General features: G+C 50.2%; 8 protein-coding genes and 1 non-coding gene across 9 annotated transcripts; 6 read left to right on the forward strand and 3 right to left on the reverse strand.

Annotated features, from left to right (window-relative positions):
• The first annotated feature begins 2,409 nt into the window (after window positions 1-2,409).
• BDZ83DRAFT_673755 (nucleoside-diphosphate-sugar epimerase) lies at window positions 2,410-3,560 on the forward strand. Its single transcript, XM_060511138.1, has 2 exons — window positions 2,410-2,854; window positions 2,913-3,560. Exons 1-2 carry the CDS (start codon window positions 2,595-2,597, stop codon window positions 3,418-3,420), a joined length of 768 nt encoding a protein of 255 aa, XP_060363744.1. The 5' UTR covers window positions 2,410-2,594; the 3' UTR covers window positions 3,421-3,560.
• A 119-nt stretch (window positions 3,561-3,679) lies between these two features.
• On the forward strand, window positions 3,680-3,780 carry BDZ83DRAFT_t176. Its single transcript has one exon. It is a non-coding gene; the product is annotated as a tRNA-Pro (tRNA).
• A 731-nt stretch (window positions 3,781-4,511) lies between these two features.
• On the reverse strand, window positions 4,512-4,973 carry BDZ83DRAFT_652903 (uncharacterized protein; the record flags this gene model as incomplete). The annotated part of the gene is made up of 1 exon (XM_060510566.1): window positions 4,512-4,973. One exon carries the CDS (start codon window positions 4,971-4,973, stop codon window positions 4,512-4,514), a length of 462 nt encoding a protein of 153 aa, XP_060363745.1.
• A 256-nt stretch (window positions 4,974-5,229) lies between these two features.
• Window positions 5,230-7,764, reverse strand: BDZ83DRAFT_781093 (S-adenosyl-L-methionine-dependent methyltransferase; the record flags this gene model as incomplete). Its single annotated transcript, XM_060515541.1, has 9 exons — window positions 5,230-5,664; window positions 5,716-6,135; window positions 6,217-6,354; window positions 6,421-6,458; window positions 6,507-6,661; window positions 6,717-6,758; window positions 6,819-6,909; window positions 7,443-7,565; window positions 7,705-7,764. The coding sequence occupies 9 exons, from the start codon at window positions 7,762-7,764 to the stop codon at window positions 5,610-5,612; spliced, it is 1,122 nt and encodes a 373-aa protein (XP_060363746.1). The 3' UTR covers window positions 5,230-5,609.
• Window positions 7,765-9,831: 2,067 nt separating this feature from the next.
• BDZ83DRAFT_741938 (uncharacterized protein) lies at window positions 9,832-11,789 on the forward strand (the record flags this gene model as incomplete). The annotated part of the gene is made up of 5 exons (XM_060513097.1): window positions 9,832-10,203; window positions 10,283-10,829; window positions 10,888-10,951; window positions 11,036-11,382; window positions 11,453-11,789. Exons 1-5 carry the CDS (start codon window positions 9,978-9,980, stop codon window positions 11,787-11,789), a joined length of 1,521 nt encoding a protein of 506 aa, XP_060363747.1. The 5' UTR covers window positions 9,832-9,977.
• An 886-nt stretch (window positions 11,790-12,675) lies between these two features.
• BDZ83DRAFT_625823 (short-chain dehydrogenase) lies at window positions 12,676-14,147 on the forward strand. Its single transcript, XM_060508515.1, has 3 exons — window positions 12,676-12,884; window positions 12,941-13,552; window positions 13,614-14,147. Exons 1-3 carry the CDS (start codon window positions 12,821-12,823, stop codon window positions 13,829-13,831), a joined length of 894 nt encoding a protein of 297 aa, XP_060363748.1. The 5' UTR covers window positions 12,676-12,820; the 3' UTR covers window positions 13,832-14,147.
• A 1,544-nt stretch (window positions 14,148-15,691) lies between these two features.
• On the forward strand, window positions 15,692-16,498 carry BDZ83DRAFT_652907 (putative calcineurin-like phosphoesterase; the record flags this gene model as incomplete). Its single annotated transcript, XM_060510567.1, has 1 exon — window positions 15,692-16,498. One exon carries the CDS (start codon window positions 15,692-15,694, stop codon window positions 16,496-16,498), a length of 807 nt encoding a protein of 268 aa, XP_060363749.1.
• A 2,490-nt stretch (window positions 16,499-18,988) lies between these two features.
• Window positions 18,989-20,804, forward strand: BDZ83DRAFT_753335 (general substrate transporter; the record flags this gene model as incomplete). The annotated part of the gene is made up of 4 exons (XM_060514340.1): window positions 18,989-19,005; window positions 19,061-19,939; window positions 19,999-20,296; window positions 20,349-20,804. 4 exons carry the CDS (start codon window positions 18,989-18,991, stop codon window positions 20,802-20,804), a joined length of 1,650 nt encoding a protein of 549 aa, XP_060363750.1.
• Window positions 20,805-21,042: 238 nt separating this feature from the next.
• On the reverse strand, window positions 21,043-23,003 carry BDZ83DRAFT_652909 (acyl-CoA N-acyltransferase; the record flags this gene model as incomplete). Its single annotated transcript, XM_060510568.1, has 2 exons — window positions 21,043-21,896; window positions 22,838-23,003. 2 exons carry the CDS (start codon window positions 23,001-23,003, stop codon window positions 21,043-21,045), a joined length of 1,020 nt encoding a protein of 339 aa, XP_060363751.1.
• Between the last annotated feature and the right edge of the window lie 981 nt (window positions 23,004-23,984).

The following is a 23,984-nucleotide window of genomic DNA, read 5'->3' on the forward strand; positions in this document are numbered from 1 at the left end:
GGGACGAGCGTCAATGGTCAATTTCACTACCCGAACCGCAAGAACGTTAGCAAGGAAGTAGACCGTTCCGAAGTCACCTGGAAAGCGGGCGATTTCGACATGAAGCTCTTTGAGTTTTTCAGTTACTCAGGTGTTATTCATGGCTATTTGGGTACCTCCGGGTCCTCAGCAACCTCGACAAAAAGAATACCAAGGGATCTATCTACTTCGAGGCTAGATCTGTGGTCCGCGGTATCGGCGATATGCAAGTCCACGCTTCTATGACCTCTGGTCCGCTTTGCGTCTGACGGAGGCGGACCGTGATAAGGCAGGACTATAGAAGATTTGGAGTTTTCAATCCGGCCCAGGATTCATCGGAAGCCTGCACAATGCGTTATCCATTTCGATATACCTGTGCAATGAGTACGCCGACAACGACCAGCACCAAAGCAGGCCACTCCAACCAACACCAGCCAAGACTCGTAGCTACACCAAAGGCCTTGCCAGCCAGAAGAGGCGAAGGCCACAAGTTCGCAACGACCTTCAGCCCACCAGACCGTTCCGCTTCTGACTTCTCAGTCAAAATCGTCAATGGCGGGAGTGAGATCGATGACTCCGGGTTGCTGAGAGAAATAGGAATGGGAGAGATCTCAGAATTTTCCTAGCATATTCTGCTCGAGAGCAATTTACAATTACCAGCTCTGATGCAGAGCTTGTACAGGTTCTACAACCAGGCTAGCTTGATGTTTGACTTCTTATATACTTGTAAATAGTGTCATCAACTGCTGGCTCCAGAGCTATATCGTGGAGTTGATTTTGTCAAGCAATTGTATCTGTACTTCACTGATTTCATCTTCTACCTGCGCGGGTGTAAGGCGATATAGCGGTGAGGTGGTGCTTCGGGACACTTTTCAAGGGAAACGGAGGACAGAGCCCCCCCTGGAGTCTGCATTGGCAGAGCGTTTGCGCAAGCTAGACACCGAGGTCGAGCTACAGTATATCTACGGCAAGTTGCCGCAGGTGGGTAGGGAGGAGCTAGAGAGAGAGATAATTATTATTATGAGCATGTAATGGTCAGGTATGACTCCCAAGGGGGGTGGGCTAGGGGCCAGCAAGAGGTGCCGATGCCAGAGGTGGAGACAGGCTTCAAAGCCTGTATGAAGGCTATGAAGAAGTGTGTGGAGGAATGAGGGGGATATAACGTCCCACCGCCTTTACGAAAAGGGGCTTGAAAGCAAAAACTTACAGTATTCTCGCGCTCAAGACATTATGCAGCGTCGCCACTTGTGGTTAGGTGGCATAAGAGATCTTCGAGGAGGGATGGGGGAATATCTGGACGAAACTCAAGGTACGTGCCCTACTGCCTGGCTGTATGTCAATTTGTTGACGACTTGCTGACAAAAAGCTTGAGCAGCGCGAGAAACAGATGTTTGATTCCTTGTTGAGGAAGGAATTCGTTTGTCGACTCACTGCGGCCCGATAGCCAATCTCTAGGTAATCTTGTCTGCGTTGTAAAGTATGTAAGGTAGTTAGTGTTTGGGTGCTTATTACCGACGAAGCTGAGGCAGGACAGAATCAGCAAGAAAGGAGATGGCAAGAGCGCGCTCCGAGGGCGCAACAGGGCAGAATGGAAGGGCTATAGGAGAAGCAAATACACGAAAGAGAAATTAATAGAGGGTTCCATCATGTACTAGTAGGCGGGAAGATGATAGACCACGAACACTTACTAAGTCTGATGATTAGTGTTCGACCTTGAATAATTCAACGTGAAGAATTTAAGAGTAAGAAAAAAAAAGCCCAACCAGACGGATGAACACCGAAGTCCACTACAAAAGACGAATAACCAACCATCTCAGCATGGCTACGGGAGATGCTTTCCGCTGCGGAGATTCTGTAATTTCGGCGTTTGGCGGGAATAACAGCGGACTCCTGCTGCATTCTACTCTAATGCTCTGTAGTACCTTACCTACTTTAGCTGCAGTCCAGTGCGATTGCGACAGCATGTAGCGACCTGGGGCTTTAACGGCGCAGTGGCTGCTTGCTGATGGCCCTCCTCTCACAGCTAGGTACCAAGGCAAACTTAGACGTAAGTTTTGAGACGTAACCGGCCAGCATCAGGTTCAGATGAATGCCTCACACCGGTCAAGGACTTTGTGAGCATGACTGGATGGAGTTAATAACTGTGCGGTGCAACAATGTCCCGTCAGGCAGACAGAAGTCCCTCCACAGGCCCATAAGCCTCGGACTTGGTCCTTTTGAGGTCTTACTGCCTTGGTACAGATTCCAGAAGCAGCCGCGCACGCATTTCAGGCGCCGTGAGATGGCGATAGCGCTAACTCCGGGACGCCTCCCGCCGGCAGATGACTCTTTAATTCGTCTGCTCTGGCACCAGGGTGGATTCAATGTCCGCACGACGCGGCCGCACCGCCCGCTCCGTCTTAGACGGCTAAGATTGAAAAGACGGCCGGATCGCTGCTGACCTGACTGAGATGCAGACGATCACTCTCTCATCTTGTTTACTTTTGATATCCAGGGCAATTAAGCACAAGCTAGCGTTCTCACGCCCACGTTGTTGTCATTTCTAAAAACACGACTCAACCGACACCACTTACAAGATGCATCTCATCCTCACCGGAGCCACTGGCCTTGTAGGCTCAGGCGTTCTCGATGCCATGATCAAGATGAAGGACATCACAAAGATCTCAGTCCTCAGCCGAAGCCCTATCCCCATGGCCGAAGCCGCAAAAGACCCTCGAATCAATGTTATCATCCACAAGGACTTTGAAAAGTACGACGCAGACGTACTCGACAAGCTCAAGGGCGCAAATGGCGCTGTGTGGGCACTGGGCATCAGCCAGAACAAGGTCAGCAAAGAGTAAGCACAACCCCTCCAACCACCCCAGCAAATATGAGAAGTGCTTACACTGCCACAGGGATTATGTCAAAATCACAAAGGACTACACGTTGGAAGCAGCAAAGGCTTTCGCCAACCTACCGCCGAACAACGAACCCTTCCGCTTCATCTACGTTTCAGGCGAGGGCGCAACGCAGACGCCGGGCCGCTTCAGCGCCATCTTTGCCCGTGTCAAGGGCGAGACTGAGACCCTCCTCTCCGAGATGCGCGCCGCAAACCCGCGTCTGCGCACCGAATCTGTCCGCCCTGCTTTCGTAGACAAGGCCGGCCACAAGGCCGTCGAAACCTATGCGCCGAACGCCGGCGCGCTGTACAACGCCATGAACATGTTCCTCGGCCCCGTGGTTCGAACAACTATGCCGTCTTTTGTCAGCCCGACAGAGATTCTGGGCAAATTCATGAGTGAGATGGCGATGGGCAAGGTGGATGACAGACTTGCTGCTGGCGGGAAGGGGATTATTACGCTGAACGGCGGGCTGAGGGTCGTCGAGAATGTTGGCTTCAGGAGGTTGGCTGGGTTGCAGTGAAGATACCCCAAGAGACATGGATCCCAGCGCGGATGTGTAAAGGTACTTTTTTGTTGTAGCATTGTGTTCCATTGGCAGTTGAATTATGATTCACCACACATGATGTTTAAATGTTCAGGGTTTACACTGCTTTGCGCTCGTATCTTTGAACATCTATGATCAACTTGTCACACCGCGGGACTTCAAGACTATATATTTCATAATCTGGGGCCAAGTCGCCACCGTCGGAACCACTCATTGGATCCCGCAGGGATCCCCTGGCTCAATGGTCTAGTGGTATGATTCGCCCTTCGGGTTTACCAATCCTTGCGCACAGCGCGAAATTGGGCGAGGTCTCGGGTTCGAATCCCGATTGAGCCCTTCAGTTTTGCCATTGCTGGATATTTTGTATCAGTACTCTTTTGATTTTGGGCAATGGTCATTCATGCATATTTACAAGCGATGGCTTCGTTGGTTTGACGTAGTTGTGGCCAGATAATCCCTGTTGCGGTCGAGAACGACTGGAGCTAACACGAAGGCAAGGCACTCATGTTGAGAGTGTACTTTGTTGACATGGCACGGTAATATTCGCGCAATAAAATAAATGGATGATAAGATGTGCGTCAATGGATGATTAGGCTGTATGAAGTGATTGCAGGCTACCTCGTATATTGCCGTCGCCAAGCGAACCATCTGGAGCTGAAGTCTCATTTCGGCATGCTTGCTTGCCAACGACCCCAGTGCCCCTTTCCAAATCAAACGAATGCTAGAGGGCAAGAACTCTCGATACTAGAACGCCAATACGCCCGAACGCCGAAATAAGACATCCTCAAGACCTCGAGGCTGGATTTCTTCTGGTCGTTGTGACCTTTCTGCCGTTTCCCATGATATCATCCCACCATGCCTTTCTTCCTATGCCTATCCCCGTATCCCATTTTGTTGTCCTTGACCTAGGAGCTCCCCAGTACATCTCGGCTCGAAGTAGGAAAGCGATCTCCATCATCCGAACCAATCACAGATGGTTGGCAGCTGGACGGCGTGTGTTGCTAGCGAATACGCTCTGGCTGCATCGCTTGGTCGACTCGTGTAGTAGCAAGGAGATGTGGTATGCGTTAGACCATGTAAACGGTATAGCTGCTGTCTGGTGCAACCGATGACGATCCTGCTGCATAGTCCTCGTCGCCCTCGTCGTCCTCATATGGCGCAGGAATATGGAAGACAGTACCATACGCGGGAGGCGGAGTGTTCCCTTCGAAAGCAAGAAGCGGTCTCGCAGTAGGGTCCTCGCGCTCATATCGAGGGAGCGGCTCTGACTGATCCCTAAAGCTGCGCAGAAGGGGCACCGTTCGTAGGTTGTCCCCGTAGTAGTATTGTGGTGGATTGTACCGGTCATCAAGGTAGGCCACAAGCGTATTGGTTCCGAGCGCTATGCTTCCGAAGAAGATGAAGCTGAGAAATATCAAGAAGAGTGCTTGAGGGAAGGGTATGTCTTCCATAGCCTTCAGTTTGGAGTCGGAGATGCCGAGGTCGCGGATGGCGGAGAAGTAGTCAACACGTCCCTCCGGGATGTACATGTTGACGTTTGATGCAATATTGATGATTTTGTCCTGACGTGTATTTAAGCTGAGCTCAGGCCTGAAGACACTATTTTTGAGTGTATGGCGAGAAAGCGTAGTGTTGCTTTTTCAAGTAAGGTAGATAAGAACAGAATCGTTGGTGCATCCTCTAGGAGAATGCATACGGCCAGGTTAAAGCTGGTCTTTGGGTGGGAGCGTGAAAGGTATTTATTCCACAATTCCTGATCTTTCTCCGGAAGGAGACAATTAAGCTTCACGATTACCGTTGCTGCCAAACTAAGGTGGCTTGTAAACTTCCCAAGAACCCATATCTCTCAAGAAAGGGAGCACCTTGGTACCAAAATGTAGCACAAGCTTTCATCCCGCCACGGCTCGTCCTTGGACGAACACCTGGAAGAAGAGAGCATTATGGCCAGGTAGTAGTTCAGCATCGTTCGGTGACCAGTGGGACCGCTGAAGTGCGGGCACTGAGAAAATGAATTGACGAGCGAAGAAAATGCGGTCTCACAACAACTTTTTTTATTCTTGAGCACTGTGATAGCTTAGCAACATGCTCCCAGTAAGGTAAGTATGATAGCCCTCTCACCCCCAGTCGCTCCCCGGCTCCCATTCAGCAGATAATCTGCGACCTTACTATTGCTGCTCCCCTTCAATTTTCTCTGCTGGCTTTCTACCGTAAATGAAGTACCTGGAATCACGAGTCAGCCTACAGTACCCAGATATACAAAATTTGACCTACACTGGCCAGTACGCATGAATAGACCTGTCCTTCAAGTCTTTCCTTACGTCAATCAGGAAGACCTGGACTTCCTCCTTCTTCCACTCATGGGCCCTAGTGAAAGCCGCCATAGTAAACCCTTCAACGCCGGATGTCATGTTTTCGTTGTTCCATATACCGAGCTCCTTGTACTTGCGTTGCCTAGCCCATGGGTTTGTGGGCCACTTGTCTACATGCATCGTTACATCGACGAATCCGACCTCCTTCATGACCTCTGCAAGAGGTGCCACATCCTGATACGGACGTCCGAATTTAACAGACGCATCATACATCAAGTCGATGCACTTGGAAACGGCATGATCTGGCTTCAGAGTACCGTCGTCTGACTTGAGATAAAGATCAAACTCCTGCATCTCGAAGTACCCACCAGGTGTCAGATTACTGCCATTGTACATGTAAGCATGAAAACGCCTCAAGTGCGCACAGTGATTTATTTTGTATTAGATTGTCTCAACAACTTACTCAAAACATTTCTTCATATAAGCCTTCCAGTCGCTGACGGATGAGTTCATCGCACGACTATGGATATAGTCGAATGGCTGCGAATATGTCCAGGGTTCCTCAAGGTCGTCTACCTCGAACTTGACATTTGGGGGGACGCTAATAGAAGTAAGCTTTTCTCTTCCCAGGGAAATAGGGCCAACGGTAAGCAGTATCAGCACTCACAATTCAGGCATCGATGGGGAAAGGTCCATTCCAAGAACCTGTTTGAGTCAAAAAGGCGCCACAAACTGACATGATAGGTCATATACCTCGGCCCCAGGATGCTCATCTCCGAAATCTACTGCCCATATTCCAGTGCCTGTGCCTACATCGAGGACCCTCTCGACCTTTGATTTGGGATCATTTGGCGGAGCAAGCCCCAACTTGTTGTCTTGGGTCAGAAGAAATATGTTGTGCTGTAAGTCTGGTGACTCTGTCAACTACTATCTTGAAGTTTTGCAAATTTGTTGGGGAAATACCCAATCTGTCTGCCTCAGATTCGTCATTCGGAATGTGATATTCTTCGATATTTGTCAGTCTTCCGACATTCGCCTGCTAAGTGGAAAAAATCCGGGACTCACTGCCGTCTTTGTATCTGTGATACGTTCTACCGTTCTCTAGTCGAAAATCGAGAATTGAGCTGGAGAGGCTTGTGCTCGATGAAGCGATGCTCTGATATCATATGTGAGCTCGAAACATACAAATGCCATGAGATACCCAGGGAGAGTGATCTCACCTCACCAAGCTCTGACGCGCTGTCGTTTGCTACCTATACCATGTCAGAAACTCGCCTGGTCTTACACCGTGGTTCACTGTGTGTACTTCAGGAACAAGCTGGACAGGAACATTGACAGTCGTTGTGTTGGCTGCAGTAGGGGCCTCAGCTGCCGCAGGCGAGGCTGAGGTAGTACCACCGCACATTTTTGAACGGTTATTGGCAGCAATGAAGATTAAATAGTGAGTTGAACGGTTCCTCGCAATTTTCTCTGCGATCTTTGGAAGAAGAAAAATAACGACAAGGTACTCTCGTGTCAGCTTGTGTACACTCGGACTGGACCTCTCTTTTATGCTGTTACCCCTCTCTTCGTCTGGAGACAATTATGCAGGCCAGCGGCGAAGATGATATTTACGGGTTTATGAAATTCCACAAAAGGAAAGGTACCCGTGCGTCAGAACGAATCGGTTAGGTAGAATGGAGTTCGTACGGTTACAACATGCAGTTGGTCGTCAAGGAAACGCGCGGTGCGGTTGGTTGTGACCCCATCTCGTTGGACACGTCTTGTAGGGTATTCTCCACCATTTCCTACTTCTGTGGCCCACCTTGCCTTCTAAGCTTCATGTGATAGCTGAGTTGCGTCCAAGTTCTCGAGAACCTTATGCCCTGTTGGATTGATGTGGTGTAGGAGGCTAGGCTGTAAGCACTTTGGAGAATATGGCTGGCGGTTGGCTCCGTAGGCCTCAAGTCACCTCTTCCAGCAAGTCATCATGACCGGGATCCATCGACTGATGAAGCGACCACGTGAACATAAAGGCTAGCTGTCACTGGCCAGACACATCCTGGAGGTGAAGGTACTCTTCCAAGCTCTATACTGGATCATTGTCACGAGTTATGGTACACAGCAATGGGCATGTGAAATGATTCAAACTGACCCATCTAGGTAGAGCGAAGAAAAGCAAACAGTCTGGGCAATGACACAAGACCCTATACGATGAAATTGCGGCTTATGTTGCACCACGCTCTGGGTCCCTTCGGAGTTTTCCGTCATCCCGACTTATTACTCCTCGCTTGCTCGTATTGCAGCTATTGTACATCTCCTTCGTCATTTCGATGGCCAAGGGCAGCCATGCAATGACCGCAGCTATTTGTCCAAAACCCCACACATCCTCCTGATGTTCCTTGCCTACAAAAAGAGGTCTCCCGTTGGTGAATTCATGCTGAAGAAGATGTTGACTGAAGTTATGTACGGACAAAGTTTGCGAGGGCCGTAAAAGCATACATAGACGTCGAGACACGAGGGAATTACCGCCCCAGTTGCAGACCATCGACAAAGAGTGATATCAATCATGTCTCGCTTATGGAAATAGGATCCATTCCAGACGTGAACCGTGGATTGATGAGAGGGTGTGCACCGCATGTGGTGGCTTGGGAGATTTCGCATCGGAGTTTGAGCTCCCAGCAGGTCTGAGACAGCATTAGTACTACGTTGACGGGTGATTTCTAGGTACTCGGTGATGGAAAGAAGACTCCTAGCTTCCGTTGTCGAGGAATAGCCTCACAGGCTTGCCCTGGACGGTGGGCTCGTTAGGCTAAGGTATGTTGCCTGGCGTAGACGACGGAGTAACTTCATCAAGATCTAAGTTCTAGAGTGCCGTGGGAAAGATCCAATGCTCAGGCGGTCCCCATACTCCACCAAAAGTGTGGTTCGGGCGACTAAGGCGTAGAAAAAGAAGTGTTCTACATTTCAGACTCCCACAGATAATGATGGCGTCAAGAGGTCACAGCATGCCCCTACTCGATCACTCCCCCTTGACCGAAAGCACGTATGTGGATCAAGGTGTGCATGCTCTTTGCATGAAGGAAATATTCACAGAAGAAAATCGTCATGGGTACTGAATCGAGTATGTGAGACAAAATGCAGCCCTTGTGATCTCGATCGCAGTGTGACTAAGTCGTCAAAGCACTAGACTCTGAGGCATGTTAGGTTGTGGTTGACAGCGATCTTGTTGCGCACGCTGGAATGTCATGATTGTTTTCGGCTGCGGCTCTATGTTTGCTTCGTGGTGTAATCCAGCTTTACAATGATGTTTTCTAGTCTCCGAGGTTGTCTTTTAGTATGACTTGATCGTGATGCAAACGATAATGGAATCGGACAATCATAAGTTCATCCGACTTCGAATAGTCGCGTAAACACACGTACTTGGAGTTCAGACGATGCGGTACGTCTGATCATGACGCAGTTAGTCCGACACTTTGAGTGCTTACCTAAGGTAGATGTATCCCACGCGCAGAGATCCGAGACCATCCTGTAAGAGCGCGACAGAGAGGGCACAGCATGAGCAACTGGGGGACAGGGCGTATTTCGAGACAAGTCGTTGGCGAAAGTCAGCTAAGATAATTATGTGAACACGTCAGTTTGAAGATAAGCTTTCAACAGAACCCGTCCGAAGTTGTAGACCAGCGGGGCTACCCCGAACCATCATCTCAAGGTCCCGCTATTTGAGTTCAGCTAAACCGTCGGGTTGACAGATGCAAGACTGGCAACCCCGGATTTGAGACTCCATAGAATGGCGTATACGATTCAACTCGCCCAATCGTCATTGATCGTTTGGATTAGATTATCCCACCGAGAAAGGACTTGGTTACTGATGGCCTGCTCCCGACGTGCTCCACAACGGCCTCGGGAAACCCTGGGCGGCCTATTCCATACAGATACAGCATTTACCGAGAATCGGGGGCGACTAACGCCCCGAGCCGTCGGCCGTGCAGGCCGGAATTGTGCTGCCGTCAATATCGAGCCCCACTCAACCTGCTCCGTCTCTTGACCGTGTAAGCCCTTACTGGATCGTCATGATGTTCTCGTCAAGACCGAGACCAAGTAATCAATTGCATTGGAAAAGTATATAAGCCAAATATCTCGGTCTCAACAGTCTCGGTTACAACAGCATGAGTCTTTCGCTCCAGTAATAAGTGCAACTAGATTCTGGATACTGATAAGTCAACCGTCGAAAAAGCGCCAACTATGACTCTCATAGCCCAAGGAACCAACGGCAATTCTGCAGACGATGGTGTTCCCAAACCAGCGCACGAAAGCCTTTACTTAGACGGTGTACTACGCTGGCCTTCTACAGGACTCAAGATCCTCATCGTCGGTGGTGGTCCTGCCGGTCTATTGACTGCTCTCGAATGCTGGAAAAAGGGGCACGATGTCGAAGTTGTGGAGAAGAGCAGCAAGAACTCAACCATTGGTGAGTATTATCCCTGACATATCTAGTAGAAAGACCGAAGACCTAGAGGTATTCGAAGCAATCTGACCGTTAGACATAGGCGATGTCATCTTCATCGGCCCTTCTGCTCTTGCAACTTTCAAGGACTACCCGAGCATGCTCGAGGAGTATCATCGCCAATCATGGGATGCATTCTGCTCGTACCGAAGACTTGACGGTGAAGAAGTATGCCCTCCTCAGGAATTCGAGTACAACAGAGACGATGTCCAGCCTCATGTTGCTTGGCCCCTGAGAATCAGGACTATGGTCAGTCGACCGGGAATGTCAATCATGTTTTACGACCAGTGCATGCGTCTAGGCATCCCTGTAAAGTTTGGCGTAAACGTAGTTGACTACATTGAGAATGCTACCGAAGGAACAGGCACTGCTGTCACAGCTGATGGCCAGCGACTGACGGCTGACATTGTGGTTGCTGCCGACGGTCTCGGCACCAAGTCGCACAAGGTGGTTATGGGAGAAGCAATCAGGGCTGTTCCCACGGGATTCGTCATTTGCCGCATCTTCTACCGCCTTGACCCGGTGAAGAATAAGAGCCTCTATGAGAAGCTGATCAAGACGACAAGACCTGATCTCCGCACTCACTCCGGGTAAGTTTCTTGCAGACAAGTGATGAGCTCTCCAGTGTGCTGACTTATGATATCATAGTGACGATTTTCATTGCATCTTCATTACTGCTAATGACTCTATTGTCATCGCAATCACGATGCCGGTATGCCGCCGTCCCCGAACCACTCTCGCAATCGGAATTGTCTTCTTTGCAGATGAATTGACTGATGCCCCTTGTTTACCTTAGGACGATGGGACTGCATCAGAATCATGGGCCGAAACCATCACTGGCGATGAATTTGTCAGTAAATTGCCGGTGACCGAAGGGTGGGACCCCTTGATTTTGGAAGGCATTCGCAACATCCCCGAGAACAGCATCGTCAAATGGCAGCTCTGCTGGCGTGACCCTCAGCCCAAATGGACATCGCCCGAGGGTCGGATCCTTCAAATTGGTGACAGCGCGCACGCATTCATTCCATCTTCGATATCCGGCGCGTCTACAGCGCTGGAGGACGCTCAATCTTTGGCAGAATGCTTGCGGCTTGCCGGAAAGAAGGACGCCAATGTCGGAACCAAGGTTCATGAGTTATTGCGGTACGTCTAACTCCATATGCATATGGTCTGTGATCCCTCGAGCTACACTGACTTTGAATCACAATTCTAGCATTCGACGCGCTTCTACACTCCAGCGTCTCGGATTCGCCAATAGACGAGAGATGCACCGCAAGGGAGGCTTTGAAGAGGTTATGAAATCTGCAGCAAAGGGCGGCCCGATGGGACTTGGCAAATGGATATGGACTCACGATCCTGCAAAGTACGCCACTGAAAAGTTTGCCGAAGGCCGCAGTCATCTCGAGAATGGCACTCCCTTTGAGCATACAAACCTTCCCAAGGGGTTCAAATGGGAATTTAACTGGACCATGCAAGAGGAGATTGAGAAAGAGAAGCGGGGGTTTCACACCCCTGACTTGAAGATGAATGGTGACTGGAGCATCTACTAGACCTACACGATGTGTCGTATAGACATACCCTGTCAGAATTTTAGAATTAGAAACATACAGACAGGCCTAGAATCAAGAGATATGTTTTCACTCAAAAAACAACCATCTTGATCCTGACTCAACACCCATTTTGGCCTGTCCCTGCGAGATATAAAGCCTCAGTACTGCGGCCACCAAGGCTTAATGCCCACTTCTACCATGTAGAGCGGCCTTGGAAAAGCCTGAAGTTGATTCGCGTTCGTTATGGTGTCTCTATCATAACAGTCTATTTCCTGACATAGCCTTGCAGGCTTTGCAGGCTTAGTACTTTCCAGCGCGGTTAGTACTGTAAGAGCTGCTGCATGCCGACGACATGACGAAGCTTAAAGGGAAGACATGCAGTCAGTCTGATCACCTAGGCTAAAGTGATGTGGTGATCTCAATTAGACTGCAAATATAGGCGATCCGTCGTCATGAGATAAAAACTACGATCAAATATTCAGGTGGAGCGCCGCCGAGTGTCGGTTTATCGCAGGAGGAGCGCCGCTGTGCCCCAGCCAGATTCGATTTGTAAACTGATTGAATTTGTAAACCAATTCGATTTGTAAAAGCGTTTGATTTGTAAACCCAGCTTACCACCAATAATCGCCATAATCCTTCCTGCCAGCTGTTGCTGATATTGAAGCCGTCGCTTACAAGTTGCCCAATTCAGATAACAATCGGAGCCCTTACTTTGAACGACTTTACGAGATAAAGTGGATTACATTACTAAAGGGTACAATTGACTAAGTATGTCAGTTTAGACGCGGCCTGTTGATCCTTTGTCCTTGAAGTTCAAGCTGTAACCTAGCACAAGGCACGGATGTGGCTGCAGGAGGTGCTTACACCTTATGGACGCCACGTCTGTTGTCCGGACATTGGCGCGGGGGCTGAAGTATATATGATGGAGAAGTCCGACAACACCACGGGGATCAATCCCCGACCTTATTCATCAAAATCGACTGCTCTTTTACAATCTTGAACGAATTACGCTAAAAGAAGAAGAATCCACGATGGACACGAACGCAATTTTCAGAGTTGATGGCATCGTCGCCGTGATCACAGGCGGCGGGACAGGTATGCATCCTCCGGTATTAAGACGTTGATGAGCTCACTGCTAAAACTGCACATAGGTATCGGCCTCACAATGGCGAGGGCCCTGGTCTCTCAAGGTGCCGCCAAGGTCTACATCCTAGGGCGCCGTCTTGAGGTGCTTGAGGCTGCAGCCAAAGAACATCCTAACCTGATCCCCCACAAGTGCGACGTCACCTCAAAGGAAGACCTCCAATCCATTGTCGACCGTATCACTAAGGAAGTCGGCTACGTCAACCTCGTCGTCGCTAATTCAGGTGTTCTTGGGCCTTCGGTTCGGTTTAACCCGACGCATTCCGTGTCCGATCTGAAGAAGATTCTCTTCGATGACTTTTCCATGACGGAAATGACCGAGGTTCTGCATGTGAACATCACAGCTGCCTTTTTCACCATGTCAGCCTTCCTCGAGCTCCTTGATGCCGGTAACAAGAATGCTCTCAAGGGCGGTTTCGGCAAGCCGGACCAGGAAGACAGCGACGTGATCGCCATCCAGAGTCAAGTCATCTTCACAAGCAGTATCTCGGCTTTTAGCCGGCATTTTTCCTCGACACCCCCGTACTTGGCTAGCAAGACTGCCATCATGCAACTCACTAAGCAGGCCAGTAGCCAATTGGCTAGACACGGCATTCGTGTGAACGGAATCGCCCCTGGATGTAAGTACCATCGTTGTGGTTCTGCATCTCAATCCCACACAAACTCACATACTATGTCTAGTGTTTCCCTCAGAGATTGCTGCTGGACTTATCGGAGACAGGAAGCCAGAGACTGAATCCCCTGATGATACGAAGTTTATTCCTGCGAGGAGATTTGGAGGCGATGAGGAGATGACCGGAGCGATCCTCTACCTCACCAGTCGTTCTGGCAGCTACTCGAATGGCTCGATCATGGTCATTGATGGTGGCCGCTTGAGCGCTATGGCCAGTTCCTACTAGAAGAATTGTAGTATATATTACTGGTCGCATTTGGTCGCTGATTGAGGGAATCAGGTTGAATGCTTGGATATTATATCATGAGATCGATGGATGCGAATTTGATAGAACTAGTCAAGCAACAGAGAGCAGACGCGGGGATTCTTAATTATGTGCCATTCCAAGAATACGTAAAAAGACGTGGAAATCGGAGTTGCCGCAAGCCATGTCGTGTTCGATGATAGTAAGTAGGTGACTTACGATCAGGCTCTTGAGATATAGACATCGGACATCCACGTTCTTTGACTACTCGGGCTGACCGAGATAATTACAATACGAAGTAATGAAATCAATTCAAAGAGAACAAGGCGATAGCCAATACGTCTCTTTCAACTGCGTTGTGACCTCAACATGATATGCCAGTTCACCAACAAAGGCCGTTCTTATAACCTTCGAATTTCAACAGAACCAACGCAAAGTACAATCTGCGCATGAAGAAGAAGAAAACACACACAAAGACTATACCTCTATCACTGGTGTCTTACAAAGCTATTGTCTCTGGCAATGTGTTACCAATCGCCGCTGCTAGCCAGGAGATAATAATGAAGCAACCCACCGGCATCCGAATGCAGAGTCAAGCCCACGATCCTTCGAGCAACTTTCAGGAGTCTCATTCCCAGGTTTCTTCAGCACAATCAAATTCATGTTCGAGCCCTCAGCCAAATCTTGGACAGTTTCAAGTTTCCACCCACGTCGCCCGCCTGGAGTGTAACTCAGGCGCACCGCTGCCCCACGTCGATAGCTGTAGGCATGAATGGCCTCCCAGCGCCCAACGAGGCCGAACGTGTCAATTATGTATTACCTCTCTTCCGAGTCTATTTCGGGGAGGAACTAGTTGACGAGTTTCGCCGACAGCGCGAGGCGGATGAGAACGACGTGATGACACGAATGTTCATAGCCGCTGGAGAGGGCCAAGTTGACGGCTTGATGAAGAATATTTTGAATAAACACAGTTTTGGTGATAGATATCACGTTCCTGATTGGATGCGCAGAGCAGGGAACAATTTGCACAGACTAGTCGATGGCTCATCATTCCGGAGATGGAAACGGAGTTGTCGGCGGAAGGCTAGGGACACAGTTGGGAGACGCCTGGCGAAAGCTGAACTCTTCCGAATGACGTTCCCAAGTAGCGAATGGGAAGCTGGACTTAGAAGGGAACCCTATATTTACCTAGGTGTATACGAGCACTTATACGGCCTTCGTCAGGGAAATCCGAGCGCAGCATTTGATGCCGTCTTGGATGACCAGCTTCGTTGGGGCTTCCGTGCCAGCTACATCGTGACAAACATTGCAGATCTACGAAGACTTTGGTCGACAAACGGGAACTGCTTAATATTCTCTTTCCGAGACTGGAGATGTGTTGGCTCTCATACTATGTACATGATCCGTATGCAGCAGTACAAGGTACTGACATCCTACATTCGAGGCACAACAATCTTTCCAAAGCGGCACATGATAGCCGAGGGTAAAAGAATCGACGAAAATACAGGTCTTGTTTGCCGGGCGATGGAGTATTATGACTCACTCAAAATTTCAGTTTAGGTTTCTTGATACCAGGATACTTTCACCGAGGGGTTTTTGGACGTATGATTTGCGCGCAACAACCAAGAACCATAGAGGTAGAGAAACTCTGTAGTTTCTCCATGGCTTCAAGCCAACAAACGCGTGCTGAAAACTTATTTTCATACTTAACTATATCATAAGGTGGCTACTTGAAGGCAGAGGCGGTGTTTTCGAGCAATCACCAGACGTCAATTATACCCTCTAGATCGCCCACAACACATTGAATAGTCCACAGCATCCCATCACATCGAACACCACAAAATGGCCTCCTTCCAGATCTTGTCCGACTTACATCTCGAACACAATAACTACTCAAAATATCGCATTGCACCACTGGCACCATACCTGGCGTTAATTGGCGATATCGGATGTGTCAAAGATCCCGGCTACATTGGCTTTGTCAGAAACTTGCTGAGCCAATTTCGCGTTGTCTTCTATGTTCTTGGCAACCACGAGCCTTATGGCTCTAGCTGGGATAACGCATGGGAGACGTTGGACAAATTCGAAAGAGTAAATCGAAATGAACGGGAGAAGGATCCTCAAAGCGGTGTTGGCGAGTTTGTGTTTATGTATCAGCGACAATACCAAATTCCCGACAGCCACATAACAGTACTGGGATGCACACTATTCTCCAATATCCCATCATCAAAGATGACGCCAGTCAGCAACGGCTTGAATGACTTCCGCGAAATAGATGGCTGGACTGTCGAAGAACATTGTCAACTGCACAAGCAAGACCTAGCCTGGTTGAATAGCAGAGTGAACGCCATTTCCGCCGACTCTGACCGCAAGATTGTCATCTTCACGCACTACAGTCCGACTGAAGACGCCCGTGCTGTTGAGCCTTGTCATGCTCAAAGTAACATCAAATCTGGTTTCCAAACAGACTTGCGAAGCGAAGATTGTTGGAAGAGCTCTAATGTCAAGGTTTGGGCATTCGGTCATACACACCACAAATGCGACTTCGTGGACGAGGCGACAGGGAAGCGACTCTACACCAATCAGAAGGGCTACTCGCAAGAAAACTCTCCGGGCTTCAGGGAAGGAGACGTGGTTCACGTCGACTGAAGCGTGAAAACGAGCGCCTAGTGTCATGCTTTGGGCCGTAGAATAGGGATTTCCTGAGCCTTCAAGTTGCGAGAAGGTAGCAACCCCAGAGTGATTCCCTTCTGGGTTGGCCATATGCAGCCTTCCATTCGTAGTCATACCCTAGCTGGCCGAAAAAAAAACAACCCCCAATTGCCTACCGCTTGATCAGCATATTCTTCCACAGGGGACTCAAGTGGAACGCAATTATGGTTTTCCGCTCTACAAAGTGGTCAGGTTTCCGAATCGTCCCGACTCTCACGTCCGTATTCAGTGGAGAGAATGGCCGGTCAGCTGTCGCAGTCTGCGAGACATTCGTTCTAGAAGAGGCCACGCTCGAGCTCACCGACTCAGTGGTACCACGACCCTCTTTTCCCCCTTTCTCCCCAAACTCAGGCGTGCGGAGGATTTCGGAGGCTCTCCGGTGAGACTGAAGTGCGGGATGGACAGGAGGCATCAAGGCAAGCATGGAAAAGTTTGGGACAATCATCGGATGGTGCAAAGCATGGAGAATTGGACATGCTTCTGGGGGGCGGTTGGAGAATCAGTCCCGGCGATTGAGCGAAAGGATGGAGAAAACTCGAAATAGATGATAGTAGACGTGTAAAACCCAAGAAAGCCAAGACATCGCTCTCCATTTATCATTTCTCCTTTCCCCATCAAAGACGTTCGAGTCGGTCCGTTGAATACAGCGAGAGTCTTGGGCGATGCCCACTCGCAATCGGACCGTTACACTCCACATTCCACCCCGAAACTGCGGAGAACGGGGCAAGCAATTTGGGGCCCCGACGCTCCGCGCAAGGCGGTCAAGTTCCCCGGCTGCCCCGATGGGAGGCTGTCGGAAGTATTGCTACATAACGGATGTCCCATGGGGGCTCCAGCATGATGGGCGGAGAAGCATAATGGAAGCTTTAAAGTGTACTGTGAAGCTATCGAACGAGGAAGCTGAAAGCCTGGAACCTGTATGATAATGGGGATGGAGAAGGCCCGCAGGAACTAATCAGCGGACGTGAGGCAAACTCTCAGATCAAAGCTACCTGCTATGCTTCCCCCTCATCAAGTAATACTCAGTATTTATATGAGGGTCATAGAAACCTGCAGCGAAATCCTTTCAAGTGTTCGACCGTCGATGATGAACTTCTCAAGAAGGAGCAACAAGCAGCACTTCAGGTAATGCCAGAGGCGTCCAGTGCGCTGAATCACGGGGGCATCGCAGGGATGGCATTGACTCGTATTAGTCTGCCCAGACTGAAAAAGCACAACTTTGCCAACTGCCAACATTCGCCCAGCCAGCAGCCTTGGAAGTCCATAGTTAAGTTGAACAGAACGCGTTGCGCTCACAGTCTAGGCACGTCACATTCTGTCTCGGAGTCAACCAGTGACCCGGCTGCATCTCACAGCACAATTGTCTTCTGAACAAGCAGAAACAGGTCGGACGCGCCGCTGTCTGACTCGCATGTGAGGGTCTGGGGATCGTCATTACTTTTTATTCCTGGTGTTCAATTCCAAGACGTCGCGTTGTGCAAACTCTGCCCCACGTTGCCGGTTCCGCCTTTGCCTATCGCAGGCTTTGACATTCGTTTAGGTGGAAGAATCAGCAGTCTCGCAGAGTTTCCAGGGAGCTTGGCCTTCCACCGTGGACTCACCTTGGCAGCATAAGCCGGTGTCTTGGCTTCACAAATCGATTCCGTATGCCAATGTCCGCGTACCCCTGCCTCGCTGTCGGCAATGACGGGGGCCAAGCAGCCGATCTGAAGCCTCATCCTCGAGTCTCCCAACCATTGTCGACGGAGTGAGCCCCATGAACAGGTGCTTTTAGCCCTGTCCAGCATGTCTGTTGTCCGACCTGAACTTGTCAACTCGTTGGCACTTCGAGTTCTCTAGCTTGCACGACTCGCTCACACCAAGTCCTGCCTTGGTGGAATGCGCGGCGCCCTTCCAACCCCGGATTGTCGATGCATGGGGCTTCCAGCCGTCGGTCGCGTGGGTGGCGCCTTTCCTGTCTCCCCCAGATGAAGGCGTGGGATGAAAGTGGATTGTGTCCATGTACGGATACAACAAGTACTTCCCAAGGTCATCCCACACCTTCCATCGAGCCTTCATTAACCTTGCCAGTCTGCGCCCCAGTATGGAGAAAGGATAGGACCGAGTCGGCCTCTGGGGCAACGTCATAGCATCGTTACCAATCATTGTAGTCGGTCAGCCGACTCAGGCTCGTCCACATCTGCGAAGTGGCAGGATGTGGCTGCAGTATAAAGCCATCATGGTGCATACTCGAGAGACATGAGCATCACTTCTCACGCTCTCTGGCTTTCCCACTACGACTGGGCTTTCATCCTTTCTCCGCTACTCCTTCACTGGACCATTAGGATATCTGCATGAGTCCTTGAGCGAAGAGCTTCTGCTCCCTTGCACACTACTTCTGTTTCCACCCAAGGTCAACATCAATATCGCACAAGAGCATCCGAAAACATGGGGTTGGGCAAGAAGTAAGAACGAGCTTTTGCACTGTACACTTTGGGAGTCAACTAACATCTTATCAAGGTCCATTCGCATTAATGGCGCCGACTGCGGTATCGAGTCGCTTTTGCTCGGTGTTATCACCAGCATAGGAGGCTTCCTTTTCGGTTACGACACCGGTCAAATCTCATCTATGCTACTTTTCACGGACTTCAAGAGACGCTTCGCAACCGGTGCACCAGACGCCGACGGTATTCCACAATGGGTTCCCATCACCCAGTCCCTAATGGTGTCGCTCATGAGTATCGGTACTCTCATCGGTGCGCTCTCAGGTGCCTACACGGCCGACTGGTGGGGCCGACGAAAAAGCTTGAGTTTTGGTGTCAGTGTCTTCATCGTTGGAAACATTATCCAAATCACAGCCATGAACTCATGGGTCCACATGATGATGGGTCGCTTCATCGCTGGTCTTGGTGTCGGTAACTTGTCTATCGGTGTGCCCATGTTCCAGTCTGAGTGCTCTCCCCGTGAGATTCGCGGTGCCGTTGTCGCATCCTACCAGCTTCTCATCACCTTCGGTATCCTCATTTCCAACTTGATCAATTTCGGCGTTCGCAACATCCAAGAGTCTGACGCTTCATGGCGCATCGTTATCGGTCTTGGTATTGGCTTCTCCCTGCCATTGGGCTTGGGAATCCTCGCCGTTCCCGAATCTCCTCGATGGCTCGCAGGTCGTCAGGATTGGGAAGGCGCTCGCATGTCTATGGCGCGCCTCCGCGGTCTCAAGGACGACCCGCACAATGAGACCGTCGAGAAGGATCTCCAGGAAATGTTCAAGGTCATTGAGGAGGAATCCAAGACTGGCTACGGTACTTGGCTTGAGTGCTTCACTGGATCGTCTGGAATCCCGAAGACCGTTTACAGAACGATCCTGGGTATCTGCATTCATTTCCTGCAGCAGTGGTACGTCGCGGCACATCGAATCTTCAATGTTTAAGCACAGTGTCTAACATCCATCATAGGACCGGTATCAACTACTTCTTCTACTACGGAGCGCAAATCTTCGAGTCGGCTGGTATCGATGATCCGATCATGGTTCAGCTTATTCTCGGTGCCGTCAACGTTGTTTGCACTTTCTATGGCCTCTATGCCGTTGAAAGATACGGTAGACGCTGGCCCATGTTTATTGGTGCTCTGTGGCAGTTTGCCTGGCTTACAATCTTCGCCTCTGTCGGCACTGCCCTTCCTCCCGAAACTAGCGCAACCAGCGGCATCGTCATGATCGTCTCGGCCTGCATGTTCATTGCTTCCTTCGCCAGCGTAAGCTTCCTCCTGCCAACTTCAACCATGCCTCTTACTAACTACGTACCAGACCTGGGGACCTATGGCGTGGTGCGTCATTGGAGAGACCTTCCCTCTCCGAACTAGAGCCAAGCAGGCATCTCTCGCAACCGCTGGCAACTGGTTGGGCAACTTTCTCATCTCTTTCCTGACGCCCTTTGCCACCAACGGTATCTCTTTTGCATACGGTTTCGTCTTTGCTGGCTGCAACTTGACCGCCGCTTTCCTCGTATGGTTCTTCCTTTACGAGACGAAGATGCTGTCCCTCGAGAACGTCGACAGAATGTACAGCGATCCAAGCGTCAAGCCCTACTCCTCCACCAAGTGGGTGCCTCCAGGCTACATCACTCGCAAGGACAAAGACGAGTCTGCGTTCCAGCGAGCATCGGTCCACACCGACAACAGCAACCCGAATGAGAAGGCAAGCGATGAGAGACCTTTCTCTGAACATCACACTAAGCAAGAAACTACATCCAACGCCGTATAGGGTTATGTAGTTTCATAACTGCTTGAGGATATAGTTTTAGTAATGATACGATAGAACATGATCAATGTGCAAGGCCATAGTGATTGCGTGCAATCACGCCGTGTGTGAAACATGAGCACATGCTTTTCCCCTCTAAAGGACGCTTGTTCAACAGCTTAGTAGTAATGCAACGATGAGTAATGTATTATTCGAGCTATTACTATAACACTGAACTGTGGCTCTTCTTCACTTCAGCGCGTCACTGGCCATCTCCAGTCCTCATAAAGATATTCGAAGGTCTGTCTCGGTGCGCGAATTGCTCTTCAACGTCGTACTCGATCTCCGGACCCTCTTGCTTGAAGCCCAACTTGGAATACACGTGTCTACCCATACTTGACGCCTCGAGAAGCAGCTCAAGTCCGCCACGTCGCTTCGCTTCCTCGAGACCCCACTGAACCAGTTTCTTGGCGATGCCCTTACCCTGGAACTTGGGATCCACGGCGCACATGTCCAGCACGAAAACTGCCGGCTCAGCCGCCGTCGCCTTCTCAGCGATGACCTCCTCACGTCGCTTGTGCAGTGATCCCATACAGGCCGCGGCGTATCGCTGCTCGGCTTCGTTGCCGGGAAAGATCGCCTCGAGACCGAGCTCCTTGATCAAGTCTTTCGGGGGCTGATCGCCGTGACCTTCGACGGCGGACTGCTGTGCCCAGATGGCCATGCCTACAATTCTGCGCTGGCCGGCATTCTCGGGATCCGGAACGGTGGCCTTGAGGAACACGGCATTTGGTTCGCCCTTGTTGTTCTTGTTGACGGTTTTGAAGCGGTTAGCCATGCGGCCGGCGCCGCGAACCACGCCCTCCGGTGTGTCCCAGCCGGGGTTCATGGACAGATAAACGCCATCGCGAGCTTGGTGACCGAACGCATCGCGGACGACCTCGGTGACTTGAGTGAAGTCTTCGGGTTGGGAGATGACTTCGATGCGGACATCAGAGCTCTGCCCCGCGACGGTGGTGCTTGCCATGGTTGCTGCGGGGTAATTGCGGTTGAAGACTTCAAATGGCGGGGTAAAAATGCTAAAGTCTGGGTCGCTGGGGCTTCGAGGCGGTGTTTCTGCGCAAGGTTCCAATGAGTCTCGAGTTTGGTTGCTAAGTCTACAATTTCTGCATGGAACGAAGTTAGGTGGACAAAGTGTCTTTACTGGAAACAGAATAAGTCGGCGACTTCGCCAAGCTCCTTTCTTTAGCACGAAAGACGGACAACCCGAGTTGAACCTGGACGCATGAATCATCCAATGCCCCCGAGTTGGTATGGCCCACTAGACTCCGCATCTCGGAGACGAAACCCCCGATTTTAGTCGTCAACTCCATGTTCTTTCTAGTGCCTGAGCTGACTGAACTCTTATTAACAGACAGGATGGATCCATTTCATGAGAATGTAATGTTGGATGACAACACAGGCTCTGATGGGTTCGAGTGTCATAGTCCAAGAACTAAGTGAGAACCGAGAAAATTGCCAAACTTCACACAGCTAACTTTAGTCGAGAAAAGACGGATCATGCACCAGAGGCTGAATGCCGCCAGAGGTAATGACTGAGACCCATGCTAGGTAGGTAGCACTATTCGATTCACAGTGTCTCGCGGAGCAGTGAAAAATGAATGGTTTTTAACAACAAGAAAGTGTTCAAGATGCTTGGCATAAAGAGACTATCCTACTGGTTGCGTCCAAACACTGAGCACATTCATGATAACTTCAGGCTTTTTCCATCCAATTGATTTGATTGTATCTGGCGCTCCGAATTGTTTTCCGACAAATCAACAGCCAAATACTCTAGCAGTGCAAACATTGATTCCAGCAGCTCCAGCGCCAGGTGCAGCCATGTATTCGCACTTTGTCGCAAATGTCCATGAGCCATGCGGCGCAGAGTATTCCACAACATCGTCACGGAAGCGCATGTATGCTGAGTATCCAGAGCGGCAGTTCAGGCCTAAGTTCGAGATTACAATTAGCTATTGGTGCACAATTGTCATGTAAGAGTGGTGGAATGAACTCACGCCAGCCGTTAACGTCGCCATATCCGTTGACGCTGCAAACCTTTTGGCCATTGTCTGTGAGGGTGATAGTGGCATACTGGAAATTATTGATGCTTGCGACGAAATCGACGCAGGCCAGCGCAGAGCCGGCGAAAGTTGCGAGGGCAATGTTCTTGAGGGAGACCATTTTGACTGGAGAGATGATTCTCGTTAATGATTTGGGGCAGAAGAGTCAACTAATGAGAAGATGCGAGCCGATTGAGATGATCTCCTGATCGTGAAAATTGCACGCAAAAATCATCATATTTATATTTGGCCATCCTAGACATGGTTGAGGTTGAACTAGCAGCGAACTTCTACAATGAGAACCACAATGGCTGCCTGGTCGGGAATGCCCCATAGTCATTTCAATCTTGACAGGCCTACTACTGTTATCAAATTTTGAGGCCTTGACCGCTGTGATGTGAAGCATTGGCGGCTTACTTGCCAAGACAAATGTCTAGCTGCCTGCCTCGCCAAGTTAGACGACCTCCAAGCTCTAATCCCCATGGGGTTTGATGTCGCAGGGGGCCGTTTCTCCTTTCAGGATCCAAAGTCACTTTTCAAGAAGAAATTTGCCCCGATTGGTTGTCTTGTTAGTTGAACTGGGAGTATAACATACCTTCATGAGCGAGATAGTGAGGTAGTCGGGTAGCTGCTGACTCGCCCCCCAGCAATGGCAAGAGACGATGAATATTGATCCTTTCGCTGAAACCCTCGCAATCAGTAGTCTTTTCAGCTGAGCATGAGAAAAACAAACGTCCTCGGCTATTTGATTCCAGCTGACGTGAGATTCTCTGGTGGGTTTAATCAATGGAATGAAATTCTTTTCGAACAATGTAACAACGCAGAAATCGAACTTCCCTCTCGCCTAATTTTTCTTGGCATCTGCTGTTAGTGAATGAGTGAGCCTACCACCAAATTACTAACAGCCGAAAACTCTTCACCTCCCCTTGCCGGAGCCCGCATCCGCGATGGCCTCACAGCCGCCGTCGGGCACCGGACTGATGTCGGCCGACCAAGCCGACCCCGAACCAGGCTCCGGGACACCTCCGGAGCCGAACCCCACCTCAAGAGCTAAGCGACGCCGCGACGCCGAGGCACAGCCGACCCGGCCCAGCCTAACGGG

This window comes from Colletotrichum acutatum (assembly GCF_030867785.1).
Source record: "Colletotrichum acutatum strain CBS 112980 chromosome Unknown BDZ83scaffold_62, whole genome shotgun sequence".
Taxonomy (NCBI): Eukaryota; Fungi; Ascomycota; class Sordariomycetes; order Glomerellales; family Glomerellaceae; genus Colletotrichum; species Colletotrichum acutatum.